At 45.5% G+C, this 11832-nt stretch overlaps 1 protein-coding gene across 1 annotated transcript in view; it reads right to left on the bottom strand.

Moving 5' to 3' along the window:
• Positions 1-787: 787 nt before the first annotated feature.
• The window catches only part of MARCHF10 (membrane associated ring-CH-type finger 10), a 45246-nt gene continuing 34201 nt past the window's right edge, over positions 788-11832 (bottom strand). The window contains exons 9-11 of the mRNA XM_083147498.1: positions 10634-10738; positions 3236-3278; positions 788-920 (exon numbers count right to left, since the gene is read on the bottom strand). Of these exons, the coding sequence (XP_083003624.1) occupies positions 892-920; positions 3236-3278; positions 10634-10738 (177 nt within the window). The 3' untranslated portion in view covers positions 788-891. The remainder of the gene's footprint in view (positions 921-3235; positions 3279-10633; positions 10739-11832) is intronic.

Below are 11832 nucleotides of genomic sequence, written 5' to 3'. Positions count from 1 at the left end.
GGCGAAAAGACATCCAGGATGAGGTGGCAGAGAGACATTCAGAGACTCGGTCCAAGAACACTGGTGACAACTCTGGGGTTGATAGATTGCATACAAGTGATACTGGAATACAAAAGAGCTGATTAGTTTGCTCTAACCTACAGTATCTAGTCAAAACTTTCTAGCACATTGTGCCGTGAATACAAAGCTAGCTTAGTTTAGACCCATTTGGCTCAACAGATTTTGGATACTTTTTGCAAAAAAAATTTACATTTATGTGAATCCTCACAGTCTTGCTTTTATTAGATCTGAAAACAGGGCAACAGATCATTTCTCTTTTCCTCAAACAAAACATGAAAAATCTTTAATTTACATTTTGGGGTATGTGGCACATGGGAACAGGTAGATGTCTGTAGAATGACGTACTAACTGAGCAGTGGCGTAGCTATAGCTCCGCAGCCCCCGCGGTGGCGGGGAGGCGCAGAGAACATGTGGGCGCCGGGGGTCTGCGGGGCTATAGATACCACTTACCCGCTGCTGTCTGGTGGCCTGCCGTCACGGTCCCGTCTCTCCCAGCGCCGGCTCCTGCTGCTATAAAGAAAACTGACACTTAGAAAATGGCTGCCCCCATACTGCAGACAGTTTTCTGTGTGCAGTATGGGGGCAGCCATTTTCTAAGAGTCAGTTTTCATTATAGCAGCAGGAGCCGGCGCCGGGAGAGATGGGACCATGACCGCAGATGCGGCTGGGCAGGTACGGGCATGGGGGGGGGGGGGGATTGGGCGCCGAAAAATTTGCAGTGGGGGGGATGAAAATTAGGTAGTTACGCCACTGTAACTGAGGTCCCTGTGTAACAAAAATATTCCAGGTTCAGCCTCAGATGGTAGAAACTTTGCTGATTTAAATCGGTAATTAGAAATCCTGTTCATTATCTCTTGAATCTACAGAGAGAGAGAGAGTGAATGTGAGATTGTTACATCACACAACATTAAGTAATGTATGATGGACACACCTACAGTACAGATCATAAGGCAACATAATATTCTGTATTTCCCAGCGTATCCCTAGGGTAATGCAAGGCCAAATGCCTGATATTGAGGTGATGTCACTAGGGAATCCATATAACATATTCATGTTTGTTCTGTATATGTGCAGAAAAATCATTCTGTTTATAGGACTTATCATAACGTGCTAGTTTTTTGAGGGAATAAAAATATACATACATCTTTTTACTAAAACGGTGTTGAAACTGACTTCCAGGAGGGCCAAACTTGGCACTCATTTAATATATGAAGACTGGGAGTTCACATTGGATGCATTTTCAGTGAAACGGCCTCTTACGTTCCAGAGAAATACATTACATTTGAATCATACCAATTCCTTTTCTTTTGGCCCAGCATTAAACTTTTATTTTTTTAACACATTTCTCTAACAAACACCAAGAAGGAGAGCGATCTGCACCTGTCAATCTGTATGACAGGCAGCAGTGGGAGGCTAGTCAACTGAAAGTTACTGAAAACTCTTCAGTGTTCAGTCCCCACCCTCTCTCCCCTCCTGTGGGCATTATGTGTATGTTGCCCTATTACTGTAGCCATCATGTGTGTAATAGGCACTACTACAGACGGTATGTGCATAAGAGACACTACTGTAGGCATTATGTGTATAAGAGACATGGTACTTGTGTAGTTTCTTGTACTTGTGTAGCTTCGCTCGCCCACGCTGCGGGCTCGGTGACTCGCTACGCTATTTAAAATCAACTCCATGCCAACATGGATAGTGGAGGTATGAACTATCCATGTTGGCATGTAGTTAAGTTACTTTTTTGGACATATTTCGTGGCGAGCGTACACCCGGAATTAGCACGGCACCATGCTGGCACCGTGAAACTACACAAGTACCAGAGACATTACTACAGAAGTTATGTGTGTAAGGGGCACTTCTACTGTGGGCATCATGTGTATATCTACTGTGTGTCTTTGTCTGAATAAGAGGATCTACTGTATATCTTATTGTGAATAAGGGACATTACTTTGTTTCTTATTGTGAATAAAGGATATTACTTTAAATACTAAAATCAAAAGGATAGGAGTACCAAAAATCATTTTTTTTTTCATTTACAGGTTGCCAGCAACTACAAATCTTCTCTCATCTGCTGCGCTACTCCATTATTAAATAGCCCTCATGCAGCATTTGTCTGAAAACTGTTTTCAGAATAGAGACAGAACTGAGCAATAGGACGTCCACCGCTCTCTTTAGCCGCCCACCCCTCTGCCGCTTGGAAATTTCTGCAGCTCCCAGCATCTTCACTGCCGCGGGCTGCCTGCTAGTCAGGGAGGCAGTGTCAAATGACCCCGGTTGTATGAGCTATCTAATGACAGATTGCATCTGCTTAAAGGCACATGCAATCTGCTCACAATCCCAACTGATTGGATGTGCAGCACGTCTGATTGGGTGTGATATGGGACTCCGACAGTCGGGATCCCGACAGTCATTATCCCGACTGCCCGGAGTCAGACAGCATGGCGAGCGCAACAAAGCCCCTTGCGGGCCCGGTGGCTCGCTACGTGAGCCACCTATTCTATTCTCCCTCTATGGGGGTCGTGGACCCCCATGAGTGAAAATAGCGGGTGGCCGTCGGGCACCCGGCTGTCAGCGTTTTGACAGTCGGGATCCCGACGTTGGGTAAATGACTGTCGGATCCCGACTGTCGGGAACCCGTCCGGCACCCGTCTGATCAGAGATTCAATACTTCAACATTGGGTACAATGTCTTTTAGGTGTATGGGCGCCTTTCTGGGGCCTCTATGGGGGCCTGTGTGTCTTAACATGAATAAGAGGAACTTATGTATATCAAATTGTGAATTAGGGATATTACTTTGTTTCGTATTGTGAATAAGGGACAATACTGTGTGTCATAATGTGAATAAGTGGTACTACGGTGTGTGAATAAGGGAAACTGCTATGTGGTGTAATATGAATCGGGAACTACATGCGGTGCAATAAGATTGTACTTCTGTGTGGCATATTTGATTAGTTTTCTGCAGTGTGCACCTTCGGCATGCACTGTCCCTTGATTATGTATAGGAGGGAAGGTGCAAATGTATAGTTTGCAGGAGGGCACCGAACACCCTTGCACCGGCCCTGGCTATGAGGCCAACAAAATTCTGGTTAGACCCAAATAAACAATGTAAGGTGCACAATCTCCTATCAAAGCAAAATAAATCTATGTTAATAGATAAGTAAAATAATTAACCAACCTTCATTGCTTCCTGAACTCAGGTGTGAAAAATGTCTTGATATCTACAAAGGCAATTATTTACAACAGAGAGTTAGAGACAAAAAAAAAAAGATTTTTATAACAAGTGAATTTCTTTTATAGGAGCAGACTCACACTCAGGGGTTAAAGTACGGGGGAATGGGGTGAGATGGAAATAGTTCAGCTCTGTCTTGGCCCTGGCACAGTAAGCATTATAGTTTGAATGGGGGTACCAAAAATCCTGTCACTTCCCTGGCTCTGCCTAGTGGGGTAATTAGGTAGCCGATGGAAAGCAGCTCCCCCACCTCTCTAGGACCACTTTTAGCCCTGCCCACACTTAATGTCATCCCTCTAATCACCAATTTATAACCACTGCTATATAGCTTCCTATAGCTGTTGTGATTTCAGTATTTAATACTTCTTAGTATTGTTTTTAATGCAATGTTTATCCTGGCCTTTCACACTCTGTACAATTATTTAGGGATGCGGTCAAAAAAAAAGGGAGTCGCTATCCTGACAGTGTTCTTCGGATTGATCCCAGAAGGACGTGCTATGGTTGGGGTAAGGGTTGGAATGAGGGGGAATGGTCAGAATCCTGATGGATCCCGTAAATACTGGGGTTGGGATTAGGGTTGGCATTAGGGGGATGTCTTAGGCTGCAGGTGGTGATGGTTAGGCTGCTGGAGTGGGAATGGTTCAGCAGTGGGATGTGTGGGATAGGTTTAGGATGAAAATACCAGCCACCAACTAGATGGGAGTTCTATTGAAGATGGGATGTTGCTATGGGCAACCAATCAGATACTATCTATTATCTTCTAGAACAGTGGTCAGGGAACAGGGTAAATTACCCCAAATAGGATAAAAATGTAATTCCTGAGGGTAATGGACGGTCAAACTGCCGAGACACAGCCGGGCATGCATATGAATCTATATACATGCCTGGCTGAGTGTCGGCAATGCGACTGTACCTTAACCCCAAGAATTTGATTTCATTGCATATAGAATCTATATATACTGTAGATTCTATATGCATGCCCGGCTGTGTGTGTTACAGTACTGTAGTGTGCAAGGACCTGATGCAGTGCAGTGCATCAGGCCCTTGTGTATAACACGCTTCCCTGTGTGATGCCCCGGGCCCCGCCTCCAAGTTCTCCCGTTTCTTCAGTAGAGTTGACTAGTTACTGTGCCATTTCAGCAGTGCGCAGTCTGTTTCTTTGCCTGGTTATAGGCTCCTGTCCAGTTATATCCATCTCTAGTCTAGGGAAGAAAATTGGTCTGGACATCAAATTATCAATGGCTATACAACACACAGCCTGGCAGCCATTGATGATGATGATGATGATTATCATGTATGGCTGTGTGTGATACATATTTTGTAGCACACACATCCTTACATGGTAATCATCATCATTCATGGCTGCCAGGCTGTGTACCGTACTCAGTTTCTGAGGGTACAGTGTGCATTACAATATATATGATTTCAAATCAAGGGGGTGATGTCTCCGTATCTAAATATATTTTGGGGGTAAAAGGTAAAAAAGTTCCCAGACACTTTTCTAGAAGGTTTCCCATAGCAACATCCTATATGAAACAGAACTCCCATCTTAGTAAATTTCCCCCTGACTAATGCGATTCTGACTCCCCGGATTTTGTACCCAACCCATTCTTTAAGTAGTCCTAAACACATATTTAAATATTGGCATGTGATTCCTATTTTCATAACATTATTGACACGCTGAAGGGGAATCTCAATCCCCTGCTATTCAGCTAACATTCCTTGTCTGGTTAATGACTATATTGCTTTGCTTGAAACGTGTAGAAATAACAACAAAAACCTAGAAAACACTAAGTTTATATCTAAAATAAATAACTGAAATTGGAGCTTGTGGTGAAGACACTGGATATTAGAAATGCATTTGTTTAGAACTATTATATAAAATGTGCGATGCAGGCTGTATATACTACTGCCAAACACAGCATTACACTGAGAAGTCTGCAGAGCAGCTTTAATGATGATTATCTTGTACTAACAGTGTGAGAATGATTTAGGTGCTAGTGACAGTGTTTTAAGTCTGTTCTACCAGCAATGTGTTATATGACCTATATATATATATAAAACCCTTTGTATTACTTAATTTTCTTATAAATATTGATGTTATAACCATCATAAACACAAATGAATATGAAACAAAATTCTAAGCTGGGTACGCACTATTTGAAATATTGGATAAAAATTGCGATCCATCATACAGTGTATACCCTCAAATGATCCCATTGTCTCATTGCATGTGCTGCACGTCCAATGGGTTGATTGCATGGCCAACACGGCTTTGGTACATGCAGCATGTAACAATACAAAGTAGTACAGCGGATCATCGCTGAGTTGTACCATCGTCAGTTTTAGCAGAGGTGGATTGGCCCACCGGGAAACCAGGCCATTTCCTGGTGGGCCGGTGCAGATTTCCCTCTGGCTGGGCCGCCGACCATGCTTCCAGGGCTGGCATCATCCTATATATGCAAGCGGCCACAGCCTGATCACAAACAGCAGCATAGCCCAAAACAAATATGCCCACCGCATATATGCATAGATTATATGCACATATGCGGCGGACATATTTGTTTTGGGCTATGCTGCATTTTGTGACCAGGCTGCGGCCGCTGTTGGTTGACATCACCAGCTAGCAGACGGAAGCGTGGTGGTGCGGCGGACGAACCTGAAGCTTGGTGAGTAGTGGCATGGTGGGTTAGGGTTTACGATGATGGGGAGAGGGTCAGGCAACTGGAAGGAAGGATTGGGGGAAGGGAGGGTTAGGGGAGGGCAGGGTAATGGTAAGTATACCTATCTTGTTATCTCCCAGTCCTAGCTCACTGTGCATCACTCCTACAGTACATGTCAGCTATCTGCTCCAAGCTGTTCACTATATCATCTAACAAATATACTGTAAGTTTATCTTAGCGTTTGCATTAATCTTTAACATGAACCTGTGGCGTAGGGCTAAGAATACCTGTGGCGTACGGGATCGGCTCCCAACAAATGAGTGGTAGTACACCCACGGTTTCCCCGTCACCTCCGTATGCTGAGGAGGAGGGAGGGGCAGTCCGGGGGGAGCCGAACCTAAGCAGTACTTTATTATACAGCTAACTAATTTACTGCTTTTTATCTTTCTAATTTTACAAATGTCTGATAAATTTCTGTTGGTACTTGTGTAGTTTCACGGCGCCATCATGGCGCCGTGCGTCTGAGTCCCCTTGCGGGGCTCGCTTTGCTCGCCCACGCTGCGGGCTCGGTGGCTCGCTACGCTCGCCACGCTATCTAAAATTAACTCCATGCCAACATGGATAGTGGGGGTATGAACTATCCATGTTGGCATGGAGTTAAGTTAGTTTATTTTAGATAGTTGCTGGCGCCGTGAAACTACACAAGTACCTTTCTGTTTGCTAGTTGTAAACATAGGCAGGCGCACATTGAGTGTTAAGGGTACACAGGCACCCCCTAATGCTGTGCCCCCCTCCCCACACTTATTGCTGCTAGTACCAGCAATACCTTTTATGATATCACTACATATCTGTGTCATCCAGATATGATTTTGACTTTATTTGCACATACTGTTACACAGAGTAATTAGAAGATTAAGGGGGAGATTCTCTAAACTAAAAATGCGGTAAAAACCCCGTTATCTGTGTTTTTACCGCATTTTGGGATGCTCTAAGCATCCCCCGCTGGGAAGCCTATGCCCCATAGAAGCCTATGGTCTTCTAACGCGACCCACCACCGCCCCGCACTGACCCACCGCCGCTCCACACCAACCCCCCCTCACCTGTGTTCCCAGAGCTGTGCTGCCCGAACCTGTGACCTCCTCCCTGCACTATGCTCCTCTTCTGGGTGCAGGGAGGGAGGGGAAAGACGCCGGGTCCTGGTGGGACCAGCTGACTGTCACCGCAAAGGACAGCTCTTAACGCAAGAGCTGTCCTTTGCCATAATTATCGCATATGTTAGAGCATATGCGATAATTATGTATAAGATGAGCGGTGAAGGGGGGCGGAGCTGGGCTGCGGATGTTTGAACTGAAATAGGCAGGATATAATGGTGCGGCTGAGAGACGTTTTATATTGTAGTGAGTGCACGCCTGATTGGCGGTGTTAGACAGACACAATGGCGGTGTTAGACATGCCCAATAGGTGGTGCTAGGCACACCGCTTTGACAGTGCACCCCCTTATAAAATGTGCTGTGTACGCCTATGGTTGTAAATCAGTACCTCCTAATAGGTACAGATGCACATTTAATTGATATGTTTCTTTAAATAGTAAGGGAACGGGACAAGGGGTGGTCCAGCATGCTGGTATTGGGGGTCATACTGCCAAAATGTGTAGCAATTCATACATGTCTCAACTTCACCAGGAGTGTTGGAAGGTACCCAAGTCTCAGTCTTGTATGCTGTGTGCCTCACGGATGTCTATAGCATACCTCCAAACTTTGCTCCTCTAATATATGGGATTTGCGGCATCTGAAATGGGGAAGGGGCATTAAGTTGAGGGGGAGGACCTTTGGTTGAGGGGGCAGTGCCAAACAAGTTTCATCATTTTGGGGGCATGCCCAGTGCTCAGCCAGCAGCTGGGAAGCCCCGTCTCTCCTCCCTGCATTGATACATCACAGGCTGCTTCCATCGGTTGGGACAGCAGGACAGTGTCCAATTAAAGGGGCTATCTCGCTGTAGTTGTGTTGTAAGCTATTGTTCCAAGAAAATTAATAGGCAGCATTCTAATGAATATTGAAGCTGCCTTTACTATACAGAGGCATGAGGTCCAATTTAATGTGTGGTATAGTAGAGTGCTCAGAACTGATTGCACAGCATATTGTACAGAGCCTCTATTAAATAACAAAGAAACATTATTGTTTTAAAATCAACTCTTTTTATGTGTACATTTTAGAAATATACAATAATGGTCTATGTTTAGTGAAGGTCAGACTTTGCAAACAGTTCTCAGATGTAGATTCACTCGGTACCATGCATCTCGCAGGCATCGGCCAGCAGGAGAAATCATTTGATGGTTGCAAACCATCGAATGATTTCTCCTGAATTTGAAAATAAAAGTCAGTCTGAACTGACATATTTTGTTTGGTGTCCGCCGAATTCGGTCCTGTCCGATCTTTATAGTATCACCCCCTTAGTCAATTGGCACACTTTACTGTTCCACATGGATGGTATATAAACGTAACATAACATTTTTTGTGTCAACCATTTGATGCATCAACCATTACTGTGCCTACATTTTGCTTATGTCTACCTATTGTCCATTTTGACCTAATGTATGTCCTCCAATAGTGGCCGACCTAGTGACTCGAATGCATGTCAACCCAAAGTCTGGATCCCTGCACACAATTATACGTTGCATTGTCTAGGAAAAGACTAAAAACAACTTGGATTTTTTTTTGAAGAGCTGCATTTAATTTACTGAGCGGAAGAATGTTGCGGAGTGATATAAAAGGGGACTATGGACTATGTCAATGGCTGCAACTTATTTTTATAAAAAAAACATGAATTAAGTCTACTAGGAAATCATTTTAGATGAAAACTGTCTGGCCCATTAGTTGGGAGAGAATCTTCTTTGATGTTACATCCTCCAGACACCAGTGTGTCAAGGTCACCCTGATCCTTAGAAACAACATCTTTATGATCCAATTAGGACGCAAGGCAAACATTACTTTCATACTCCTACATAGTTAAGGCTGTAAGTTCATGTAAGCCGAGGGTGATTGCAGGGCCGGTGCCACCACTAGGCAGCTTTAGGCATTTGCCTAGGGTGCCGGCCACTGGAGGGCGGCAATTGTGAGCAGGAAACCACCCCCCTTAATTTGCATCACCCACCCACCCCCCACTCCGTGGAGTGACTTGGCAGCATCAGCATTGCACCCCTTCCCATGGAGCAACACAGCATCACCCTGAGTCCGGACAGTCAGGATCCCGACGTCGGGCTAATGACTGTCAGGATCCCGACGTCGGGCTAATGACTGTCGGAACCATATACCACAACCATGTCCATCAGATCCCTCTGGTTCCAATAGGGAGGTTTGGGGAGTGACTCAAGCAGTGGCTATTCCAATAATACTCCCTGCAGGCCTCTAGCTCCTCTTCAATCTTATATCTGTTGCGTGGCCCCAGCTCCAGCAGGTAAGATCAGTGAGAGTGGGGCAGATTTATTAAGCTTGGAGAAGAGATAAACTGGAGATAAAGCGGAGAAAAGGTAAAAGGAGATAAAGCACTAGCCAATCAACTCCCAACTGTCTTTTTCAAACATAGCTGATTGGCTGGTGCTTTATCTCCTTTTACCTTTTCTCCGCTTTATCTCCAGTTTATCTCTTCTCCAAGCTTAATAAATCTGCCCCTATGTCTGGCCGCTTTCTTCTGCAGCAAAGGTAGCTGTTGTGTGTCACCGATGCTTGTCGGCAGTTAATGATTCATCAGTTTCTCCCCATGTGTTCCATTTATGAATCATTAGCTCTGCCTACCAGAGCATGCACCATCACTGTGTGTTTAGCCAGCAGATGCGCTGACGACAGTGCAGATGTGCTGTGTGCAACGCATCGCTGGCACAAATGTAGCTAAGGGTATGGGTAAAAACTGGACCAGGACAAGACCCCCAGACCGGGGGGTGTCCTGTCTCGGGGGCTGCCTGTGACCAGGGCAGCCGAGAGGGGGGAGGAGCGGGTACTAATTACCCGAGCCCAGGCTTGCTGGAGGGGCCCCGCAGGGTCCCTGGTCCGACCCCTCCCTTCCCCCTCTGTCCCTCCCGGGTAGCAACAGCAGCACACACTTCTACAGCATGTGTGCTGACAGCAGGCTCAGCATGAGTGTCTCACTGACAGCGTGAGAGGTCATGCTGAGCCTGCTGTCAGCACAGCACATGCTGTAGGTGTGTGCTGCTGCTGAGATTACAGTTTTTAGAGATTTCTTTCACCCTCCTCTAAACATTTTGGGGCCTGGCCTAAGTGTGGGAGGTGCCATGTCACCAGGGAGAGGAGGAGGGGGAGAATAAAGCCTCCCTGTATGGTTCGGGCATGAAGCAAAAAAACGGACGGTCCGGACCACACGGGGAGGCTGTAATCTCCCCTTCCCCATGTCCATGGTGATAGCTATCACAGCCCCCCCCCCCCCCTTCCCCGAACAAGAGATCCCCTGGATGGGACAACCCCCAGACCAGACACTACAAGCTCCGGACTGCAGATTGTGATGTCCGGTACGGCGGTCTGGGGTATGGTCGGGTTTTTACATAGTCCCCGTTGTTACAGCCCTGCTACCAGTGAATCCATACACTCTTGATTGCGTAGTACTTTTAAATGCTTAAGTATGTATTTGTATAGAACCAAACTTAATAAAACTACCAATATTTTACACCTACCTCAGATACCCGTTCTCGTGTATTTGACAATCGCAACAGTTCCTCGTACCTCTGCTGATATAAATGAAGCAGTAGCACCAGGTAGAGACTGGGATTTAGTGTGGCCTGGATACATGAAGATAAAATGTAATGTTATAATTATAATCTCATTGATTCATGCATACACTTTACAACATTGGTGTTAATAACAATAATTGTTGTAAATTACAGTAAGTAATTATACTTCTAGTTTTATTTGCCTTTAGACTAATGATACCTAATACTAGTAATTTAATTTTACATCATGTGCAATATTTTCAGCATGTTCATTATAAAATAACAATCCCCCTCCAAACAAAAACCCCACAATGATTTCTACAACCATTTATATTGTTCTTCATGAGGTAAAATAAGTACAGTACACTACTATGTTTAGAATATAATGTAATTATTTGGTACTTCTAGAATATTAGCTGCACAGAACAAGTTTTATGGCAACTCCTATACTACTAATTAATAATATGAAGAGAAGTAGTATTTACATTAAAAAAAAAAATCGGTACTTGTTTCCTAGCACGGCCACAACGATCATGATCGTGGGCATCGTGAGGAAAAATCGGGGGCATCGCGGCCATCGCAAGCACTAAAAAATCGGGTGCGATGGTCGCGACGCGATGCCCGCGATTTCCCCATAGGGAACAATGTTAAATGCCTCAATTTAGCCGCGATGCCCCCGATTTCCCATAGGAAACAATGTTAAATGGGTCAATTTACCCAAATCATCATAGGGAACAATGTTAAATGGGCCATAAACCCCCAAAACACCCCTGAACAGTGAAATGTCCCCCCAAAAGTATTTTACGCCAACCCACGATCAACGCGAACCCGAAGCGTGGCGAGCGCAGCGAGCCCGCGAGGGGCGGCGGTACGCGTCCTCTGACCTTTTCATACCCCCACTATCCACGTCGGCGTGGAGTTGAGAATAGAATAGTGTGGCGAGGGCAGCGAGCCACCGAGCCCGAAGCGTGGCGAGCGCAGCGAGCCCCGCGAGGGGACGCGGATACCTGTGAAGCCCGCGAAGGGACGCGTTTACCTGTGAAGGTATCCGCGTCCGCTCGCCACGCTTCGGGCTTGGTGGCTCGCTACGCTCGCCACACAATTCTATTCTCAACTCCACGCCGACGTGGATAGTGGGGGTATGAAAAGGTCGGAGGACGCGT

Source organism: Crinia signifera, chromosome 6 (genome assembly GCF_055691185.1).
Source record: "Crinia signifera chromosome 6, ASM5569118v1, whole genome shotgun sequence".
NCBI lineage: Eukaryota > Metazoa > Chordata > Amphibia > Anura > Myobatrachidae > Crinia > Crinia signifera.
The sequence above is the reverse complement of the archived record's forward strand: the minus strand, read 5'-3'. Positions and strand labels throughout refer to the sequence as shown.